The sequence below is a fragment of the Vicugna pacos genome, chromosome 6, assembly GCF_048564905.1.
Source record: "Vicugna pacos chromosome 6, VicPac4, whole genome shotgun sequence".
Classification (NCBI taxonomy): Eukaryota; Metazoa; Chordata; class Mammalia; order Artiodactyla; family Camelidae; genus Vicugna; species Vicugna pacos.
The window spans coordinates 92,706,558-92,730,652 of record NC_132992.1 but is presented as its reverse complement, the minus strand read 5'-3'; the positions used below and the strand labels follow the sequence as shown (position 1 = coordinate 92,730,652).

Genomic DNA, 24,095 nt, shown 5'->3' with positions numbered 1-24,095 from the left:
TTGTGTGCAACAGCATTATGTTTAAAACAAAAAAGTACATACCTCAGTTAAAAAATACTTTATTGCTAAAAAATGCTAACCATCATCTGAGCCTTCAGTAAGTCAAGATCTTTTTTCTGGTAGAGGGTTTGAAGTATTTCGAGACTAGCCAATATGTGACACAGACACAAAGTGAGCAAATGATGTCAGAAAAATGGTGTCGACAGACTTGCTAGATGCAGGCTTGCCACAGACCTTCAATGTGTGAAAACACAGTATCTGCAAAGTGCAATACAGTGAAGCATGATAAAACCAGGTGTGCCTGCAGAGCTCTCAAAGCAGAAGAGAGACAAAAGCTAACAGAAGTCATCACCAGTAGACCTGCATTACGGGAGATATTAAGGAAAGGCCTTCAGGCAGAAGGAAACTGGAGTGGCTCTTAATATCCTGCAAAGCAGATTTCAGAGGAAATAATATTACCAGTGACAAAAGGAGCATTTTACAGTTACAAAGGAGTCCATTTGACTAATTTTTATTAAGTCATTATTTTACTAAACTTTATCACTGAGTAGCATGAAGCATTTGATAAAACTGCAAGAAATAGACAATAAACAAATAGAAGCAGAAAATAAAAAAAACCTCAATTACAATAGCACCAAAAAATGAAATACTTCTTTATGAGACTAAAAAAATACATCTGGGATCACCATGCTGAAAACTACAAAGCAAAGATGATCAAAACGGGGAGAAACACTGTGTTCACGGCTTGAAAGGGTCAATATCGTTAAGATATCAATTCTCTCCAAATGCATATATTCAATAAAATTCCAATCAAAACCCCTGAAGGATGCTTTGTAGACCACAACAAGCTGATCCCACAATTTATATGGAAAGGTAAAATACCTAGAAAAGCCAAATAATTTTGAAAAAGAACACAAAGGTTGGAGCATTCACATTACCTGACTCAAATTTTAGCATAAAGTGACAATAATGAAGGCGGTGTGGTGTAGACAAGCAGAACCCTAGGCCGATGGAACAGAACACAGAGCCCAGGAATAGACTCACAAGTATGGCAAAGTGATTTTTGATGAAGGCGGAAAGGCAAATCAATGGAGAACAGTTAGTCTTTTTAACAAGTGATTTTCAACAAACACTTGGACATCCATCTGCCAAAAAATGAACCTCAGACAAAATGTAAAGCTATAAAGACTTCAGGAGAAAATCTTTCTGAGCTTGGGCCAGGCAAAGCCTTCTTACGTATGACACCAACAGCACCATCTATGAAAGAAACACAAACTAGCCTTCATCTCCATGAAATACTCTGCAAAGACGCTGTTAAAATAGAAAAACAAGCCACAAACTGAAAAAAAAAATTTTTTTAACAGCAACATTATTTTTAATTGCCAAGATATGGAAGCATCATCCTAAGTGCACATCTGTAGCTGAATAGATAATGAAGATGCACCATGCATATATATATATATATATATATATATAGTGCAATACAACTCACCCATAAGAAAGGATATTTTGCCACATGTGGCCCTTCATTCACTTTTTTTTTCCCACTTCAAAAACCAGAATTTTATAACCGGCGTAAGCATTTCCATTACATCAAACACAACAAAATACCTAGAAATAAACTTAACCAAGAGGTTACCTATACTCCGAAGACTGAACAAACAAATGGAAAGATTTCTCGTGCTCTTGGATTGGAAGAATCAACACTATCACAATGGCCACCCTACCCAAAGCAACCCACAGATCCAACACAACCCCCATCAAAACCCTCGCAGCATTCCTCACAGAACTAGAACAAACAATTCCAAAATTGGTAAGGAACCACAAAAGACCCTGAGAAGCCAAAACAATCTTTTGTAGGTCTTTTTTCCCCCCTTTTCTTCTTTTTGTTCTCTTTTCTTGTGGTTTGTTGACTAGAGAAGGTCCTTTAACATTTACTGTAGAACTGGTTTGGTGGTGCTGAAATCTCTTAGCTTTCGTTTATCTGTGAAGCTTTTGATTTCTCCATCAAGTCTGAATGAGAGCCTTGCTGGACAGAATATTCTTGGTTTTAAGTTTTCCCCTTTCATCACTTTAAATATATCGTGCCACTCCGTTCTGACCTGTAGAGTCTCTGAAAAGTCAGCTGATAACCTGATGGGAGCTCCCCCGCGTGCTGTTTGTTGCTTTTCTCTGTTAGTATTTTCTAATGTAAGTATTTTCTCCTCATCCTTAATCGTTGTCAGTTTGATGACTGTGCGCCTTGGCGTGCTTCTCTCTGGGTTGATCCTGTGTGGTACTCCCTGCGCTTCCTGGACTTGGGTGACTGTTTCCTTTCCCACGTTGGGGAAATTTTCAGTGATTATCTCTCCAAAATTTCTCTCAGGTCCCTTCTCTCTCTCTTTTCTTTCTGGGACCCCTGTGATGCGAATATTAGTGTGCTTCATGTTGTCCCAGAGTGAAAGAAAATATTTGCAAATCACACATCTGGCAAAGCATTTGTATCCAGAATATGTAAAGAAGTCTCAAACTCAATAATGAGAAAATAACCCAATAAAAAATGGGCAGATGATCTGAACAGACACTTCACCAAGGAAGCTATACAAGTGACAAATGAACACAGGAAAAGTGCTCAGGGTCATTAGTCACCAGGGAAATGCAACAAAGTCAAAATGAGATAAAAGGATGAGGACGCCAAATGTTGACAGAGTGGAGCAACCAGAACTCTCACACACGCTGGTAGGAGTGCAAAAAAGGGGCACATCTACTTTGGAAAAGAGTCTGGCACTTTCTTAGAAAGTTAAACACGATATGACTTAGCAGTCCCATGCCTACATGTCTACCCAGGGTAAATAAAACCTACGTCCAAGACTTGTACATGAATATTTATAGCAGCTTTGTCGCCAAAAACTGGAAACAATCCAAATATTCCTCAGCTGGGGAGTGGATAAATCATGACACCTCCATGTAATGAAACTGCTGAGCCATTACAAGGAACAAACCACCGACACATCGACGACAGGCTGACTCTCAGACACATCCTGCTGAGTTAAAGGAGCTAGACTCAAAAGCCCACGTACTGCATGAGTCCACTTACATGCCACCCTGGAAGAGGCGGATGAAGCACCGGAGGACAGACTGGTGGTGGCCAGAGAAATGGGGGAGAGGAAGGTCTGACTACAAAGGAGGAGCATGAGACACTTTTTTGAGGAGGGAGGTAATGAAACTGTTCTGTCTTGGTGGTGGTGGTGGTGGTGGTTACATGACTGTAAGTTTTCATCCAAGAGAACTGTTCACTAAAAAGTTAACTTTGCCATATGTAGATTAAACGTTGATTTAAAAATGTTACAGAAGGATATTCACTAGGCTGCACGTTTTCAAACCTTGGTTCACAATGCCCTTTGTGTCTCACTGTGCTCCTAGAACAGAAGAAATACTCATCAATTTAGGAGCCTGAAAAACCTGAGTTTTAATGAGCTGTAACTGACATATGTAATTGCAAGCATTTCAAGTGTACAATTGATACGTTCAGCATCTGTGCACATCTGCAGAATCGCCACCCAATCAAGATAACAGATATCCATCATCCCCAAACTTTCTTAGTAGACTTCTGGAAAAAAAAGTACATATATGTTAGTTGGCTGGAGGTAGGGGTGGGTGTAGGTGGATCTGGGGAGGAGTGGAGTAAGGAAAGAGATGAACTTTTCCTTTCTGTGTTTTTGTATTTATTTCACTTATTTAAAATAATCATGTATTTAAAAAATAATTTAAAAACATCAAACAAAACAAAGGGAAATTTTCTCAAAATAATAAGAACAAATCTCCAAGAAATAGCTCACTGATACTTAAAGTAGAAAACTCATTCCCTGCACTAATGAGCTCATCTACAAAACAGAAACAGACTCACAGACATAGTAAACAGTCTCATGGCTACTGGGGGGAAGGGGGTGGGAAGGGATAAATCTGGGTATTTGAGATTTGCAAATGTTAGCCACCATATATAAAAATAGACAAAAAAACAAATTTCTTCTGTATAGCACAGGGAACTATATTCAATATCTTGTAATAACTTTCAATGAAAAACAATATGAAAATGAATATATGTATGTATACGTGACTGGGACATTGTGCTGTGCATGGGAAATTGACACACTGTAACTGACTGTACTTCAATAAAAAAAAAAAAGAAAAATCATTCCCTGGATTTCAAAAAGCACTTTAATCATCCCTTAGCTCATCAGTGATGTCAGTGCATCTTTACCCTACGTGACTGTGACTTCGGCGAAACAAAAACAACTAAGCGAAAAGGGGAGTGTGTGGTTTAAATCAGCACTTGAAAGAAATCTGTAGACTATCTGAAGCTTCATTGGTTAATATACTACCTCGTTTAATTCAAAGCATTCTTTCCTCTCTCACTTCCGAACTATCTTTACCCTTAAAACAAGTAATACTTTCCAGAGCACACTGTAAATATCAGATATAAAAATAGAAGAGAGTGTTCAATGTCAATCCTTCGGTGAAGCACAGGACAATCACCCCGGGGATCTGGCCATGAAACCTCCCCCAAGGACCCAAGAAAAACTCCTCTGCCCTTAACAGAAAACACTGACTCGAACCCTAAGCAGAAAAGAAAAGGAAACTTGTAAGGCAACTGTCTAGTCAGTTACAAGCAGCACAGATGAAAATAATGTGAGGAACTCATGTTCCTGGAGGCTCAGCATGGGTCTCGAGGAGCACAGCACTGCTATTATACTGCACATGAAGAGCTCGGCTCTGCTTGCTTGCTCTCTTTTCTTTTCTTTTTTCTTCCTTTTCTTCCTTTTCTTTCTTTCTTCCTTCCTTCCTTCCTTCCTTCCTTCCTTCCTTCCTTCCTTTCTTTCTTTTCCTTTTCTTTTCTTTCCTTGGAAAACATGTTTATTGATTTTTGATGATGGCAAATGTGATACATGATCATTAATAAGATTTTTAAAAATTACAAAAATATAGCAGAAGTGGAAAGTCTGCATAATCACACCATTCAAAGGCAGCTACCATCAACGGTCTGCTCTGAATTCCTCTAGAACACAGTCCCCCAGGCAGACGAGCAGGGGTAGACTGTATCAGGGCAGAGGCTGCCTCTTTCTCAACAACTTCTACGTGGTAACCCAGCACCACAGACATGGGTGTTTCGGAAGAGGTCCGTCTTGACATGAAGCACTTCTGAGCACCAGCTCATTCAACCATGGCCCTGACCACCTCCTTCTCTGACGTGCAGGTCGTATGTCTGTGACCGAGATGAGTCTCAGTGACCCCGAAAGCGCAGGGAACCATCAGGTGGGTGTGGGAAGTTAGAGCTGTCTCGGGTGGTGTGTCAGGGTTTAACGTAAGGAGCAGGGCAGGCAGGCTGCTCAGAACCTGGGGAGCAGGTGCAGGCCCAGCGCTGAGACCCAGGAAACGCTGTCCAGCTCTGCTCCCAGGCAGTGCTGGGGCTGCATCTTGGAACATACTCTGTGCGAAGAGTGGTTCTCACACTTTCTGGTCTCAGGACTCCCTTTATGCCCCTCAAAATTATTGAGGACCCCAAAGAACTTTCGTTTATGAGAGTTATAGCTATCAACATGACTATCAGAAATTAAACCAGGGAAATTTAAAAAACATTCATTCATTAAAAAAATAAATCCACTATGTCAAAATAACATAAATGTATAAAAAATAACTAATTTTTCATAATAATGAATATTAGTTCATAAAATAACTCATAGTAAATAAAAGTATTTCCCAAAACAAATACAAGTTCAGTGAGCAGCGGCACTGTTTCACATTTTTGCAAATCCCCTTACTGTCCGGCTTAATAAAAAACAGCTGGCTTCTTATACCTGCTTCTACGTTCAGAATGTTGGTTTGGTGGAAATACATGAAGGAAACTATTTTCAGCAGACATGCAGGCGGAAAGGGAGGAGTACTTAATAGCCCCTTCAGGTGACCGTGGGCCTCTCTGGCAGCACCCACACACCGGGCAAGGGGTAGTTCACTAAGGGCTAGCGACTCGGTGGAAATCTCCAATCTTATCAATGAGGGGTCGCTACCCTAGTGGTGTGTCTTGCACTTTGAAAGGCTCTGCGGCCCACGGATGATTCTGTGACACCACGCGTGGTCACTGGTGCACCGCGTCATGCGGGTGTGCCAGTGTGGGCTCATGTCACCACGTGCAGTAGAGGCCCACTGCGTTTGTATCGACACCAGGAAAGCCTGGGCACCGGGAAGCTCAAGCCTGCCCTGGCAGATACTAGTTTTCCAAGATTCAAAATTTTGCCCGAAATCTCAATTTTACCCTTGACAACAAGCAGTGCCAGTACTTCTCCTTCAAGTGACATTCTCATTTTGTTTATTCTCTGAGGAAATGCTTGCTCAACAGTCCAGTCTGAATAACCTGCTTGTCAGTCACTGTTCAGGTAAGAGTGGTGCTCCGTGAAAAAAGTGGCTACGCTGTTCACCTGGTTTTGCTATCAGTGTTTGGACTACAAGAAAAATGCCAATGGCTGAAAACAGTTTAATTAGATAATTTAATTGAAAAAAACAGATAGCTGGTTATATTTTTTAAAATGGCGGCAATTAAGAGATAAGGAGGTTATATGATTTAGGCCTGAGCATCTAGCAGCCGGGCGGAGCTTCCCCTGGGTTTTGCTCCTTCTCACCCTCATCTTCCTGAACCTAAGTTCTGTAATCTGGCTGATGACCTGTGCCGTTCTGTTAACTTCCAGGACTAAAGTCTATGAAGCATAGAAACAGACGGCACCCAGGAAGCTCCGCGTCGTTAGTTAAGAGGGAGATGCAGATCAGAGCCACAGAGAGATGCCACCTCGCACCCCCTAGGATGGCTGTTGTCAGACAGACAGACAGACAGACAGTAACAAGTGCTGAAGAAGAGGCACTGCTGGCGGGAGCGTGAGGTGTGCAGCCTCCTTGGAGAACAGGCTGGCGGCTCCTCCAAATGCGGTGCGCACAGTGTGGATGCGCGGCTGAGCAGTTGCGCTCCCAGGCAGACACTCAAGAGAAACGGGGATACGCACAGAAGCTCATCTGTGAGCGCGCACCGCCAGGGAGCAGACAACCTGCACCTCCACCAGTGGACGAGAGGATAAACGTGGTGTCTATTCATATAGTAGAACATTCTTTAGCAATAAAAAATCCTGACACGTGCTGCAAAACGGATGGAACTTGACAACATTCTGCTAAGTGAGAGAAGGTCACACGTGGTATAATTCCATTTCTGTGAGACAGGCCAGGCAAGTCTACAGGCAGAACACGGATGAGTGGTCACCAGGGGCTGGCGGCCCTGGTTCTGGGTAGGGGATTTCTTTCAGGGGCGACAGTGTTAGGAAGACAGACGTGATGACGGCTGCACAGTCCTGTGAATGTATTAACCACAACTGAACTGCACATTTTAAAAGGGCAGATTGTATGATATGTGCGTTCTCCCTCAATAAATGTGTTAAAAAACATATAGCAGCCCAGTCTGAAAGGCAACGTATGAAAGAAGTAGAGCGGAGGGTACAGCTCAGTGGTTGAGTGCATGCTGTGCTTTTAGCACACATGAGGTCATGGGTTCGATCCCCAGTACCTCCACTAAATAAAAATAAATACACAGACCTAATTAACCACCCCAAAACAAAACAAATTACATTTGAAAGAAGTAAATATAAAGAGCATACCATCTGTAGCGCTTTGGATTCTTCAAAGTAAGCGGAAATGTCTTTAAAAATACTACGACAAAACACAACCACACACCCACACATGCATGCGCGCGCACACACACACACACACCAGCCCTTCAAGCGAGTGGTCGCGTGTGGCCTCGGTGGTAGGCGCACCAGGGACATCTGGATGGAACCGCAAAGGGCCCACATCTCCACCTGCCCCGCTGGGTCCAGTCCTCACACTGGCGGCCGGAACTCTGCACCCACTCTCCACTTTGGAGACGGTCAGAAACCACCGCCAAGTACCATCACCACCACACTCTTTCTTCTTCATTATACCTCTCATCAAAGCCCTCTGTCTATAAAACAAAACAATAGCAAATAAAACATAAAACAAAAATCCTGTCTGCCCCCTACCCCTCATCTAAACTTCAGGTAAAGGGGGAGGCCGTGCCCTCCAGCACCCGCTGCCGCGGAGCAGAGGACGGAGCGCACTGTCCCTGCGCTCTCAGTGCCGCGCACGGAGCTGCGCGGGACAACCGAACTCATCTCGCGCCGGACGTCTCTCCGCGCCTCCTTCCCCCACGTGGGCACACGGCAGGCCTGCACCTCTACCCGCCTCCCGTTTCAGCCTCCTTCACGCATCACCGTAACCCAGAACGACGCATTCCTGGTGGGAGCTTTGGCAGGGCGGGGGTCCTGTTCACACACTCCATTTCCTCGCCTAAAAAGTGCTCAGAGGACGCACAGTGCGGTCTGCTGCGAGCTTCACAGGAAAGAAGCCCAGTAGTCGGAAGACGGGTTGAATTTCCAGAACAAAGCTAAGACGGCGGGAGGAGAACGCAATTACCACACGGTTTTAACAGGGAAATGAGAAGTTACGATTATTTAACCTAAAACGTCTCAAGGGCGGTAGGTTTCCTAAGTGGCTCTGGTGACGCGCACCGTCTCTGCGAAGCACAGGAGAGGCTGGCTCAGCGGCAGGTGCTCGATCCAAACCCAGACAGCCCAGGTCTCTGCTCTCTGCGGCCCCTCCCTCCCAGGTTAGCAGGGACTCGGGGACTTCGGCAGCCAAGCCTCCTTCGAAGCAGAAAGACCTTCCACAAGTGTGACTTAATATAGAGTAATTTATGTGTCTGTAAAGTTAATAGATAATATATTAATAAGCTGAATTCAAAAATAGGATGTATTTAATATGTAATAAAGAAACATTTAAAGTCAATGGGGAAAATGGAATATTCAACACATGATATAGGGGCTAACGACTTCTCAATTTCAGAAGACAATAAAGTTATATCCCTGCCCTGTGGATTGCAGGAGGGCTACAAAGTGGACTGTGAGCAACAGCATTACGGGAATGTTAGGAGAAAATGTGAGAGATTTTTCTTTGCGATTCTGGGGTTTGGGAGGCCTTCTGGAATAACTGAGAGTTGAAATTAAGGAAAGAAAAAAAGATACGTCCCAATTTTCCTGGGACTGAATGGGGAGGTTTTAGAACGTTCACTGCCCAGCACACGCCTGTGACTGTTCCTCAGGGGGACTCGGGGGGGGCCCTCAGGGCCCTCACAGCCCCCGTCTGCTGTTCCAGAGTCAGCGATAACCAAGTCCATCTCAACCTCTGGTGCAACAGGCTGTGGACTAACAAAATTAACACGACTTTCACTTCTTTTTCCAAAGTAAACATACTAAGGGAAGAAATAAACATATTTTAGGTCAACAAGTCTAGTCAATTCTGAAATATTGAGTTTTGGGGAAAAAATCAAGAACCTGAGATCAATGGAAACCAAGGTTTACCTTCCTGTCTGAGGCGACAAGGGCTGCCTGACGACAGGGGGATTCGTTTCAAAAGCAGATAAAACACCAGCTATTCAAACGACAGGAAACTGGAGCTCAGGGTCAAACAGTAAAACTTCTAGTGATGGCATCACGTGAAACGTTTCCAGGTGGGACTGACTGGGGTCACGTGGGACCTGCACCGGATGGGACACAGACCGTGAAGGGTGAGCCTGAAGAAGACAGAGACCTGGGGGCTGAAGGGAAGCAGCTGTGAACTGCCTGCAGGATAACGGGGTCGGTGCCCCCGCCAACTGGGGTGGCCTGTCCTGACACCAGCGTGGTCCCACCACTGTTTTGACTCCTCCTTATCATTAGAATCTCCCCTTACATGCATGAACAGCATGTTTACTTCTAAATTACGTATGGGCACTACTACATTAATGGTATACATCTTAAACAAATTTAAAGAACAAATGAAAATTCTAACACTTCCACCCCACAGAGGAGTTGTGCAGATTAAACGAACTAACACACGTGGGGCACTCTGGTCCCTGGAAGGCACTGACTTCCCTCACTGGTATTACCCCTGTAAGCCAGGACATGTTACAGAGATTTGCGTTCTGTAAGGTGCAACTACAAACGTCTGAACAGGAGGATTTTTTTTGTGGCAAGTGTCAGGCTCAAATGTCTCAGCGACGCTAAGAACACCAGAGTCCCGCCTGGAAGTCAGGGCTGAACGCGCGGGCCGGACCGCAACCACTCACCATGTGGACCACTTCTGGGTAAACAGGCTCTGTGATGACATTCCGGTTGTGGGTGATGTATTCCACCATTTCACTTAAAGCAGCTCGTTTCACTTCCTTCCACTTTAGGTCACTTAGTGGATCGGAAACAAAGTCAAAGAGGACACAACACTGACGTAGCTTCTGGATAAAAAGCTTCTCTTGATCAGCAGGAGGAACATCTGAAGAGGAGAAAGCAAAGTATATTGACTGCGAAAATGCTTAACCCAGAATTACTGTGGGACATGTGTAGACTTCTACTACTTTTATTTCAAATTAATGGAGATTCAAGAAACAAGAAAAAGGGTAGGAGTGAACAGAGGTTTAATCATTTGTTAAAGAAAACGAAAGGAAAAAAAAAACAGTCGCTGCTCAGATCATATGCTTCATATGATAAAGTTTCTATACTTTTTAACTCTCCAAAGCCACGTCGAGAGTACTGTTCCAAACAAACCCCTTCTAAGTGCACTCATTCAACAAACACATCTGAGCACCAGCGATCACGCGCCGGCACTGCGCTGGGAGTGAACAGGAGGCAGAGCACAGCCCAGCGCGGGGTGAGGGGCAGGGACAGGCACCGCGTGACAGCTGCGGCCAGAGGCACAGGCGAGGTCAGGGGAGGGCACGGGAAGGACCTTCGCTCCAGTCTGCTGCTGCTCTAAGTCGTCAGGGGAGGACACGGTGGCCGTGCCCGGCTGGCTGGCAAGCAGAAAGTGGCACCAGCCTGTGTGCTGTCATCCACGCACCGTGCAGGTCTCCACGTGGTCCTCCACGAAGCACATTTCATCTCTCACTCTGGGCTACAGTCAACACACGGGATGACAACAATAAAGAAAAGTGCAAACAGGGACCAAGCTCAGTGTGATTCAGGGAGTGCTCGCCTGGGCCAGGTACTGTGCTAAAAGCCTTACGTGTATTTACACAGACTTCTCGTGTCATCTTCACAATGACACATCAGGGACAAGACAGGCTAGAGGTTCAGTGTGGGGCCAGAAAGTGGTGGAGTTCTGGATGACTCTCCAGAACTCTGGGGAGTTTGAAAGCCTCCCTCTGCCAGGGTGAGCTTGACAGCTTTGCTGGGTGAGGAGGGGATCAGTGGTGATATCGAGGATTGGGCTTTACTCACACATTGACTGAAACGTGTCCAAGATCTGTAAAATGCTTCAGGAGATTTGCATAACTCAGTGAACCAGTATTTTCCATGTGATCAACAAATGGTGTCACAGTATCAGTCGAAGGCAAAAGAGCCACTCAGAGCGCCAGACCGTGCACTGGACGGTAACGCTGTAACACGTACACGCGGCTTGATGGCATGGTTTCCGACTCTACCTTAAAGGTTTCTTCAGGAAACTTCTCATCTGTCAAGCTTTGGTGTAATGCCAAGCGAGATGTCCACAACTACCTGGAAAGCCTGTAAAAACACTCCTCTTTCCCCCAAGCACGTGTCGCCTACACGTCAGCCCAGCAGCTGGCAGCACACGGAACGCAGAGGCAGACGGGAACGCCGGTCTCCTGCTAAGCCAGATGCGAAAGAGACTTGCAGAACTATGAAACAACGCCACCCTCTTACTACATTTTTGTTTTAGAAAATATGACTTTTATAAAAAATGTGTTATGTCTGTTAACATGTAATAGGTTTATTATTTTTAATGAATTAATAAACACATTTTTCTGGTTTAGTTTTGAATGTGGACAATACTGGTGGCCAAACCCATATAAGCAAAAGCTCTCCAGGTCCCACATCATTTCTAGGGGTGTGAAGGGGCCTGGAGCCAAAGTGTCTGAGCCCCTGCCCTGCATCACCGGCACCGCAGCCCCTGGCTCCCCTGCTTCCACCGGCCTCTCTCCACACCGGGGCCCGCCCGCCCGCGCACTCCTCCTCCCTGGCCCCCTGCCTCTGTGGGGGCTCTAGCTCAGGCCCCTCACATCGTGGCCAGATAGGGCCAGCCCTGGTGGTTGGTTAGTGCTCCTTCTGCCTCGAACAGTTAGCTCCCTTGCTGAGCATTTCTTCCTCAACTAGCTGCTTTCTGGGGGCAGGTGCCAGGAGATGGTTTTCTGGTTCTCTGTGTCCTCTGACGCCGAGGGGTGAGCCCTGCAAACAGCAGGCACTGAGCACAGCACCCAAATGGCCCATTTCCTGGGAAGGTGTCTGGTTCCGTAAGGCGTGCAGAGGTCAGCGGAGCACAGTTGGGCCACAGGATGGACTTGCTGTTTGGAGGGGACTCGGGACCACAGGGACCGAGATGCGGTCCACAGACATTCTGTGTCCTTGGAGACTGCCCAGTTACTTAAATGGATAGTAGGTACTACAATATTTGGGCCCCTTTACATTCAAATATCCAGCCTTTTTTGATGAAGAGCTTTTATTTTCTGAATTACCTCCTTGCTTGACTTCAGTCCTCACTCAATTCTACACCTTTGCTCACCCTCCACTTTGCCAGGATCACCTTAAATGAGTGGGTCGTGTAGTCACAGCTTGTGTATCTGGAACCTTTTGGCATTCTCATGTTCTTGGTGCTGCAGAGACCCGAGAAGCCCGCGTTTACCCCTAAGAGCCTAGATATGACCTACTATGATTAAGAAGGAAGAGCACAGTAAAATCCCCTTTTCCCATAAAATTTCAACCTAAAATTCTTCTAAAAGGCAAGAAGATCTCACCTTTCCAGAAATTATGTCAATTCTGCCAGAGTTCCAGACAGTTCGGCCCTTACCGTACTATTTTTGTTTATAGTTTATAAAAAAGTTTGAGAGTATAGACTCATGGACTCTCTTAAAAATTTTTTTTAAAACCTCACTTGGCTATTTTTACAATTTCACTGTTTTTTGTTTTTAATCTGGTGCACCAGTCAAATTGAGTAAATAGTAAAAATATTGCATCCACAGCCCCGATCAAACATTTCCATGTTTTTTGAATGCAAGTTAGTTTAGCTTCTTATTGGTCAGCACATTCAAAATGTCTTCATCTTCTGCTGCGTTGGGACTGCTGACTGGAGGATAAAAATGGGTGGGGGGTGGAAGACTATGCTTCACACCTCACGCATTCTGACTTTTTAACAGTGTGAGTTACGTCTGTTAGTCTTTAAAAACTACGAAGTCAGCATTGCTAATCCTTTCAGGAGAAAAAAGGTCCCACAGAACACAGCCCGTGCCTGACTTGATTTCTCTGATCATCACCCAATGGGAGCCAAATGTTAAAGTCCGACCAGGACTGATGCTGGTGTATTACGCTTCAGCACTCAGCGTTCAGGCTCGCCGGGCTCTTAAGTGATCAGTCACGACTCTGAACTCGACCCAAATCTTACAGTTACTTCTATGAAGCAGAATAAAAGCAGAAGAAGAATGGATTTTGAATTCTGCCCATGAATAACAGTGGCTGACTTTAATTTTAAATTATGTACAGACTAGTAACACTTGTTTCAGGACGTACTAATGAGCAGTCTTGAGCCCAACAGAGAGTATCAACTAAACGGCATGACATGAGGCAACACCCTGCAGCCTGCTGGTGCTGCCGGGACCCCCCGTGAGCCCCTCGTTAACTAGAAAGGGGTGTGAAGAGGACAGCCGCCCAGTACAAGTCCCTGGACACCACCAAAACGCCCAACCCTGCTGAAACTGCTGGCTTAAGAGACAGAGGGACACGAAAGAGGCAGTCACAGGTTTGGCTGGAGAAAACTCTTAGTGTTATTACTGCTTCCTTTTGATATTTTTTAAGGGCTATCACATTCTTCCACACATACAGTATCGTAAGCATCTCACGTCTGTGTATCTTTTCGCCCCCTCCTCCCCAGCAAGTATTTTCACCGATGCGTCATTGTGAACTTGGGATACTTCCCAACTATTTCAAGGTAAGCCCCTGATGATACCAGAAGCTAATTGTATGGACTCACTTGTGCAAAACCTGCAGGGGCGAGGGGCAGAGAGAAGACCCTACCCCATGGATCTGGAGATGAGAATCCATCACTCTTCTGAAAGCACATTTCCTACAGAGAAGCCTGTCATTAGCTCATGACAAGTAGGGATGCCTAAGGAAGGCCACCGTCAGAGTGGGCGGGGGCCCTGTTTCTGGCTTGGTGAGTCTTCCTGGTCCCACAGTGACGGAGGGCAGTGTTTTTACTCCAGTGGCCCCAGAGCAAGCTATGGGGGGGTACCTTCCACTAACCCCAGCCTCCAAAGTGAGGCTGAGCCCTGGGGGCACCCAAGGTGATAGCAATACAACCTTTACTTGCATTTCCTCCCACAAAGAATAAAGAAGTAAGATGCACTGATATTGAAAACAGGGGCTGACACGCACTGGAGGCGTGTACTTGCTCTCCCACTGGGCAAGTGCGGTCAAGGGTCTGGAGGCCCCTGCCTGGCAGGGAGGGCCTGCGGCCGTCCTTGGAGAGCCCCGAGCCACTGACCGCAGCACAGCCAGCCTCATAGGTGGCTCCGGCACACGCCCCTCAGTTACAGGAGGGCCAGATAAACTGTAACCACCGAGCCACCGGCTAGGACACGAGGCTGAACCACTCAGCTGTCACTGTGTGCGAACAGGCAGCATGTGAATTCTGTGTGTGGGAAAAAATATTATTAAAGGGAAAAAAAAAGCCAAGCCCACTTCTACGTGATAATCTTGGCGGTGAAGAAACACTCCAAGACACAAAGAGGACCAGCTTCCATGGCAGTGGCAGACAGATGACGGAACCAGGCCTTTCTGGTACGTTGATGATGGCTTTTTCCAAGTAAACTCAACCCCAAGGAAACAGAGGCAGAGCTGCACAGACTGCAGGCCTGGAGACGGTCACTGCAAGGAAGGACCCCCAAGGCACAGCCACGAGGGTGGGGGTGCTTTGAGGTCACTCACGGAACACCCACCCAGCAGCTCATACAGCAGCCTGATGCTCAGAGACCCTGGTGCACCCTGACGGCCCAGCGGGTGGCACCCGGCGCCTGTGATCATGGCTGGGCCTGCGCCCCCCAGACAAGAGATGCCCTACCCAGAATGGAAACCAGTGATCTCCCCCAGAGGAAAGGGCCAAACCTTCCGCTGTGGCGTCCTCTTGTCTTTCTAAAGTATTTACTCTTGGTGCCAAGTGGGCAGGACTAACGTTGACTCTGACAACCAACGGTCTGGAGTAAATGTGGGACTCGTCATCAAGGCACACTCCATTCCACTCAGCTCTGGGTCCCCTACGAGGACACTGAATAGATGGCACGGTGCCCCCACCAGCAAAAGTTCAGCAATATTGGCTGGTTTTGAGGGAGAAAATTCAGGCACCGTGTTTTGACAGACCATTTGCCCCAGTGCCTCCCGTGTCTCCTCTGTCCCAGATCAAGTGTCCACAGACGCCAGGGCCAGGGCCCCTCTGCTACACCAGCGCCTTTCCCGGCGCCAACAGCCCGGAGCCTCAGAGCCTAGAATGACCCTTGGTGCCCGTCAGACGGAGTCCCTAGCCCTGTGCTGCTTCCTGTCTGACTCTTCACGGCTCTTTTCAATTCCATTATCGACTGGGGGGGACGGACGTCTCTGCGATACTGACTCTGTCAATCCATGAATACGGAATATTTCTCCAATTACTCTTTTCCTTAAATGTCTTTCAGTAAAAATTTACAATTTTCTCCTAAAAATGTATTACACATCATTTTTTAGATTTATTCTTAGGTATTTGTTATGTTCTGGTGTTATTGCAAATGGTTTCCTTAAAAAGACACAAGAGTTTTCTAATGGCCACTGTGACACAGAGAGAATGATTCAAGGCATTACTTCTGTACCTAGCTACCTAACTCTTATTAATTCTAGTGATGTATCTGTCAGTCCCTCCTGTTTCTGGTTGTGCCATCCCTTTCCCTGGGAATGCTGACGCTGCTCTTCCCGACACTGCTCTTCCCGCCTGAGCAAGGCTGCGAGGAAGCGGTGAGCGCAGCGCCTGCTCCCTCCATCCTGGGGGGATGGGGAGGCCCTCAGTGGGTCACCACCCAGTGTGCCGCTTCTGCTCGGACTCCCTCATTAACACCGACTAGGTTAAGGAACCGGGTCGCTATACAGACTCAGCGCCATCCGAACCCACATCCAACAGAGACGTCTGTGAACTGGGTACGTGGGCTCTACAAGGTATGTGGAAATACAAAGGGTCGCCATGAACCAAGACCCCTGGAGGAGATCAATGTTGGGGGGAACTCGCTGTTCCAGTATTGAGACCCCCTGGAAAGCTTCATGAGTGAGAACAGCCCAGGCCAGTACTGTGGCCGAGAACGGGGGCTGGACAGGCCTGTGCAGGTGTGGATACCCGACTCCTGCAGAACCCGGTTATGGAACAGTGAGGAGAGGTCGGCTTCAACGATACAGCTCTGGGACAAGCAGGTGCCCAGGGACAGAAAGGGTGGAAGGAGAAAGAAAGAAGGAACTGGACCACACTGTATACAAAAATAAAAAATCAGCTCCTAGAGGGTTAGCACTTCAACCTGAAAGACAAGACTCTGGCAGAGAAGACTTTCTCGGGTAGAGAGAGGAGAGAAGGACCTCTCGAGCCCTAAGAACAGTCATCGTTAAAAGGCAGACACATGAACAAGGAAAATCAAATGCTTTTCTTCATCAAGACACCACAAAGAATGAAAAAACACTATTGAATACGTATAGCCAGTGAATTAATGTCCAGTAAATACATATACTTCTAATTTATCAGAGAGAAATACCCAGTGCAGCAGCAGAAAAGTAGGCAACAGGCTTCACCAGGCGCTTCAGGAATTCACTCAAAAGCTCATCACTCCTGAAAGGACCGTCACTCCTTAACGCCCAGAGGAGCGCAAGGTAAAGCCACAGCAAGGTGCCTGAGGCACCCAACAGACGGGCAGAGAGTCTGACCACACCGAGTGCCAGCAGAGCCGCGCTGGCCAGGGGCCGGGGGCTCACGCAGGCCGGGTGGGGTTCGGGGTCCAGCGCAGAGGCAGGCAAACCTGCCCTGCGCGCCGGGAACTGCACTCGCAGGCCCCGAACCCGTGAACTTCACACACACGTACCCCCCGCCGCCCCACGGCACTCGGGGCTCAAGCTGGAAACAGCTCAAGGGTCCACCAGTCGTGGGTACGACATCACACTCCAAGCTACGGAGATGAACGGAATACAGCGACACAACACGGGCACAGCTCACAAAACACAGCTGAGCGAAAGAAGCAAGACAGAAAGGACTGACGCAGTGTGACTCCATTCATGCAGGATCCAGAAACCAGTGTCTCTGAAACCCACACAGGACCTGCAGGGCATCTGGGGGGCTGCTCGGCGGGGGTGGCTGATTATATGAGTATTTGCTTTGCAATTATTCATTACACTTCATATTCGTTGTCTATGCTTCTGTGAGTTACAATACAAATTTAAAAGGCTACAGAATACATGCATATGGCTAAGACAACCAAACCAAAAAAACCCAAAAACCAAAAAACAAAAAAACCCCAACAAAACCTCAAGGGCACGTAAGAACACAGAGTGAGACATGAACCTCCTCCCTCCACACCCTCCACACCCTCCACACACCCATCCTCTGCCTCCAACTCTCCTCCCAAAGGCAACCACCGTGGCCAGTGCCTGCAGCCCCGAGCCGCCCTCCGCGCACGCAGACAGGGATGCCTCTTCCCCGACGGCTTCGATTCGAGGAGTCAACACGGACAGCCTCCAGACTGACCCCGACCTACCTGGGACTGGCACGCACATGCGCACACGCACACGCACAATCCCAACGCATTTTCTAACGTCCCTCCATGTGCTATTTATGTTGAAGAATTTAAGCTCTGAGTATCTCTTTTTTAATCGAAAGAAATTCCCAACCAAGACGAAGTTTTAAGTCATCTCTAATTTTTTTCTAATGATACAAAGTTTCTCCCTCACCCTCTCTTTTTTTCTCTGGTTGATGAATTCCAAAATTACAATAAATCTTTCTGAATGCCAAAATGCAAGTATCACAGTTTATCTGTTGTATTCAAGGTTTCCAGTGTAAATATCAGATTTCTCGTCTGATGTCCCACAAAGCAGTCTGCAGGTCTCTCAGTGGTTTTCTCTTTCTTTCTTGGCCATCCTTAAAACATGGTTTGACCTACAATCACCAGTGTCCTAGACTTGATGGGACGTGGTGGTTTAGCTTCACCCACCCTGTGCCCCTGGTCAGGTTTCCTGGTGGACAGTGCTTCATTCAAACACAGCCCACGCGATCCCTGCCTCACGCTCCGTCTACATGAACGTTCACAAGGAGCTGAGTAACCACCAGGTAGTGTGAAGGGGACAGAGCGTCCAGCGGGCGCACCTGTAGCTCCCCCGGCTGGCGGTGGGCCCCGGGTGACAACGCTAGGCAGACGCCCTCGTCCGTCTGCGGGGCTGCCCCCCCCCCAGTCCCGCGTGGAGTTCCAGTGCTCGGGCAAAACCGAAGCACTGCCCGCTGTGCCAACCTGGGTGTGAATCTGGTGGCGACCTAAGACTGCCCAGCAGCCGCTACATCAACACTCTTGCTTTACACGTTTTGCTAGTGACAAGCCGTAGCTCAAAATCCAGTGTGAACGCTCCCTTTTCAAATCCCAGTTCCGTAGGTTATGGGCTTGGCTGCACACATCACAAGTTCACGTGCTCCTTCCCACAGGGAGGGACCTGCCATCCCGGGGCTGTGTCAGGGGTGGGAGTCTGCTCAGGACAAGTAGGTAAAGCGCTCCACCCCCACCCCCACTGGTCTCCCCACGCACCCGGGGCACTGCTCCCTCCAGCCTGAGATCCTCCCTCCTCTGGCTGGTCTGTGATTCCTCTGCTTCCTTTATTTGCACACACAGAAACATTCACTTTCCGCCACCCACCCCAGACCACCACCCCTCCCTCCTGAAGCTACAGTGTCATTTTGGGAGGCGGGTATTTTCATCTCAGTGAGCGGCACGGTCCACTCATTCAGTTCTCTGCCCTGAGAACTGGCAGCCTCGGCAGGGCCTGTGCTGGGACAGATGGCAGCGAGCGGACGGAGACGGTTTCCTCAGAGGAGCTCCTGACTACAGCAAGTGAGTTTTTCAGTGAAGAAAGCCACGTGGAAGAATCAAACTGATTTTGAGCCTGGGCTCCACCGTAAGGACGCAGGGGAGTCAGGACGTGGTTCTAAGCTTCAGCTTCCCTCAACTGTAAAACCTCCGGTGGACACACAGACACAGACACAGACACACACACACACACACACACACACGCATATTCAGGACTGTCTCCCTCCTCCTGGTGCAGGGGACACACAGGATGCCGGCTGAATTAAAGCCAGGAAAGACTAAGACAAGTCAAACTCCGAGGAATAAAGACATAAATCCCCAAACGGTGTCACGTGAGGACAGAGGCCACATTTCCTGCTGAGGAACGCAGCTCCAGAACGCCCGTCGGGGATGAATCGACTCACCATCAGTACAAGTTAGCAAGCGCCCAACTCCTCTGGTCATGCTGCTTCACCTTCACTCAGACTGCGTTTCGGATGAAATACTAAATTACGCTACCGCACCTGGTGCCCAACCGGCTCCAGCAACGGAAAGCCGCTCTTATCTAAAGCCCAAGGGCAGGGATCGTTTCAGGAAAAACAACTGCTTTTATTACACTTGACAAATAAGAGACGGCCAAGGAAGGTTCCAGAACTTTCAATATGTTTACCTGCAGACAGAACAGAGCTGGGAGAAGGAGATGCTGAAAAAATACGTATAGTTTTTTCAGATTTTATGTTCTCGGCTCCCTTGCTCTGCGTCTCAGATAGACAGGAGTGGCTCTTTCCCTACACAGGCTCCCTTATGATGGACTCTGGCTCCTCACCGCGTCTGGCTCAGAGTGCAGCAGGAAGCACAGGACCCTTGGACAGCGAGTCTGGGACTCAGGGCCCTAAAGGGACACAGGCACCCAGACACCGGGGGCCGTGCGTGCAGGCATGCGTCCGCCCTCTGGGGAAGCTGAGCAAACAAAGATTGGCGCTGGCCCCTCTGGTCCCCTCCTCGGGGCGCCGGCCTCCCGTCTGCTCACAGAGCCCATCCCTCCAGGTCCAGGACTAATTAACTAGTGTTAATAATTAACCCATGTGCGGCTCTGGTCTTCACCTCACCTGCCCACCACCTAATCCCTGCCAAGAGGCCAGTCACGGTAAGGACAGCAGCCAGTAAAGAGCGACCGCTCCTCCGTCTCCTCGGCCCGTGTGCTCTGAAGAAGGGAGTGGCCCACGTCCTCCCAGGGGCAGGGAGCTGACTGTTCCCCTCGGGGGCTTTCCGACGTCTGACCCTGAACTTGGCCTCCTTTGGGGAGGACGGGGGAGATGAAGAGGGAACATGGCAACCTCCACCTCTGCTGAACCCTCCGCAAGTAACAGGTGGTCGACAAATGTGCTGCGAAAACCAACGACAAGGTCCTTAAATGAAGCTCACAGTCTTCAACTGCAAACAAATGATGCACTGACATATATGACACATTTTTGGAGAATTTTGTTTTCAGAACAATACATACTTACTGTAAAATAAATAAAACCCAAACAACATAAGAAAGGAAAACTCAGAGAGCAGCACTGTTGGCACTGTGATGCGCACCTGCCTGGGGGAGAGGTGGGGGTCTCTCCGTGCACACAGATGTGCTGAAACGTTTGAACGAGCCACTGAAATTGTGCTTTCTCCACTTCTCTGTTTTTTTGTTTTCACCTTACTCAACCCTCTGTCAAGAATGCCCCGTAGATCAAGAGACCAGTATCTTTAACTGTTTGGTATTCCACTGTCCATGTGTGCTATAATTTAATAAATCAAACCTTGTAAGAATAAGTCTTCTCATGGTGGTTTTTAAAAATAACATTATAAAAAATGCTTTAATTTATGATTAAAGACAGAACACATTCATCTAGTTTTGCTCCCTTCTGAAGGCTCACTGAAAGGACAGTGAATTTTGTAATGACTTAACGCCTTCAGGGCAACGGGGCTGCTGGGATGGAGAGCAGGTGGAGGAGGGCTCTGGCCGGATGCCTGGAAGAAAGGGGTGGCGGACAGTGGCATGGCTGTGGGACGGTGGGGGAGCCCTAAAGTCCCCAGGAAGGACGGCCACAGGTGCCACAGAGCAGGGGTGTAGATGGGCCAACAGTGGGGAACTGGGGGATTGGTGGAAAGGTGCTTAATGTCGTCCTCCACAGACCCCTCTGCCCTCAACGCAAAAACTACAGGTCTCTTCTCTGCGGAGCCGGGCTTTCCTTCTGGAATCAGCAGAGTAGTAATAGCAAACCTCTCACTGTGGCAGCAAAAAAGCTCGAGAAAACATTTTTTAAAAACCTGTTTTATGAATGAGCTTTACAAAATAGCGAGGATTTACAGGACCAGCAAGGACGGACCACCGAAACCCAAAGAGATGAGCCCTGCACCAGGGGTCGCCTCCTCGGGGGAGCGAGGCAACACTGGACCCAGGGCCCGGGAGGCGGGGAGGAGCTGGCGAGACCCCCATGCTCACCAGATAAACACATACACGTGAGAGAAATGGCGGAGCCAATGTGGCAAAACGTTGACCTGTGGGTGAAATGTGATATAAGAAAATTCTTTGTATCACTCTTCAACTTTCTATAAATTCAGAATTATTTCAAAAAGTTAAAAGTCAACAAAGCACAATCAGGAATGGAAGCTGAGTTTTACCAAATGCCATCTTCAGGTCTGTCCAGATGCTCGCATTCCTTTTCCTTGACCTGTAAAGACCTCGCCCCTCTCCTTCCCACCAGGCTGGCCAGAGGTGTCTCTCCCCTTTCCCTGCTCCTTCCTCTGCTGGGGGCCCTTCCAAACCCTGTTCTCGGGTTCCATCCCCCTCCCTGCCCCAGTTGCCCAATTAATCTGTTTCTGCTTCTATGTTTACAGAATTCAGGATTCTTTATTTTGGTCCTTTTCTTTCTTCGTAAGTGTTTTGATGATTCCCTCTCATCCTCATTTAACAACCACGTCACGCGTCACCCCGCAAGTGGTCATGTGTCTCGTTCACTGGCTCCCTGGGGGCATCCCGGCCAGCCTGGCCGGCCCCTCCTCCTACCCGCTGGCTGCCTCCCTGGGCCCAGCGCGTGCTTTGGCCCCAGCAGTCACCGAGGACGTCACCAGGGACAGTGACGGCGTCAGGAGGGACAGGTAACAGATGGGACACGCTCAGGGAAGCCCTGCAGCTAGGCCTTACTAGTACCGCCTGCCATTCAGTGAGGATGGAGCTTCCAGGAGGCTGGAAGTCGGGGAGACAAGCAAATACAGCCCCAAACCCCAAATCCCACAAAGTGATGTTAGGAAAGAAGAAACCCTAGTGATGGGATAGGTGGGTGGGGAGGTCTGGCCATGCTAAGGAGGAGGCAGTGGTGGCAAGATCCAGCTAGGCCACGCCAGCCAGGGACATGCCACCCGGTCCAGGCCAGCAGCACCGCCCCCTCTGCCCTGAGGGCCTCCTGGGGAGGCCTGGCTTCTACCTTCATACTTATCCTTGTTCTTACTGCATTTTGAGGAGAGAATAAGGCTTCGACTATTTCATCTTGTTGGAAACTCCGCAGGTGTCCCCCATGCACCCTTACATGTGAGACGTGAGGGCTTCCTGAGCACTTGTTGTCCAAGCCTCTCTGGTTCGCAGAGATAACCTGTGGTCATCACCCGGCCGGGGGTGGCTCCCCTGCCGGGCCCCCCGTCTCACCAGCCTTCTCAGCTCTGTCTTGTCCCTCTAGCCCTGGACACCGGATCGTCCAGGAGAAGCGCACACGTCCATGGTAGGTCACCCACGACGGTGCTTCGGTGTGATGAAGCAGCTCTGTCTCACTGAACCACTACTGCCATGACCCTTGTTTTTTGTATCTGCCTAACGTATCTTTACTCTCTTTAAAAATATCCTTTTATGTATTACCCATCACATTTTAGGATTTAAAGCGGAAATCAGAAGAATCAAATTTGTTCAATTTGTTACATACAGTAGTACCCATATAAGGGTGAATGTAACTTTAAAAATTACAGAAATAATCCTTAAATTTTGCTAGTCTACAAAAATGTATGCAACACCGCAGCCAGATGTTTAACATGAAATAGTATATTTAAGTAAATTTGTTTAATTTACATAGCATTTTGGAAAGAACTACCTTCAGACCCTTGAGATATAATCCTTGAAATATAACTTTTCAGAATAACAGGATGACTCACTTACAGGAACAATAAAACTAGCTGTAAACGTATGTGTGATCCTAGAAGCCATAATTCTGGTCCCAAACTGGCCGGTGGGAAGCCCAGGAGGGAAGGCTGCGCCTGGGGCCACCCTGTCCCCGCGGCCGCAGGTCCCAGGCCGCCCAGCCTCAGCGCTCCGTCCGCAGCTCAGCTGAAACCCCGTCCACTTGCTGGCCTCCACTGCATACAGCGTTTCAGATGCTTTTTTGCCTAAAGTCTTATCTTATTTATTTTCCCTTGGGGACTGAAGAATTTCCTTAAACAACTTTGAAAATCTAATTTCCTACTGTACTTTATCTTGCTAATTTTCCATACTATCTTCATTTTTAATTCTTTTAAGGAATGCTGACCATTCTTGAGTGCTTCCTATACGTTAGGTATTATTGTAACTCTTCTAAGCCCACGAATCCTGCTATACAAATGAGGAGGCAGACGCACAGAGGTTAAGGCGACAGCTCAGAAGTGACAGGGATGCCATCTGAGCCTGGACACTGTGGCTTCAGAGCCTCTCGATGGCCTGTGGGAACAAGCAGCCTGCCTGTGAGGGGACAGTTCCAGTCCACGCTGGACCGTCCAGTTGGCCAGGAGCCCTTCCAAACCTCCCAGGCTGGCTCCCCACATGCCGCCTTCTCCTCTCAGGGTGAAGCGTGGCCTTGCTGTCCTTGGTCACGATAAGGATGATCTGTCCCCCAGCCTGTAAATCGTAACAAAACCTTAACAGAAT

The 24,095-nt window shown here is 48.0% G+C and overlaps 1 protein-coding gene across 10 annotated transcripts in view; it reads right to left on the bottom strand.

Annotated features, from left to right (window-relative positions):
• Positions 1-24,095, bottom strand: part of PPP2R5C (protein phosphatase 2 regulatory subunit B'gamma) — a 121,610-nt gene that overhangs the window by 39,258 nt on the left and 58,257 nt on the right. For all 10 annotated transcript variants that reach the window (XR_012073819.1, XM_072963719.1, XM_072963721.1 and 7 more), the window contains one exon: positions 10,196-10,395. Coding sequence is in view for 9 of the 10 variants with exons in the window: in XM_072963719.1 (XP_072819820.1) it covers positions 10,196-10,395 (200 nt within the window). In the remaining variant the exon portion in view is untranslated. The remainder of the gene's footprint in view (positions 1-10,195; positions 10,396-24,095) is intronic.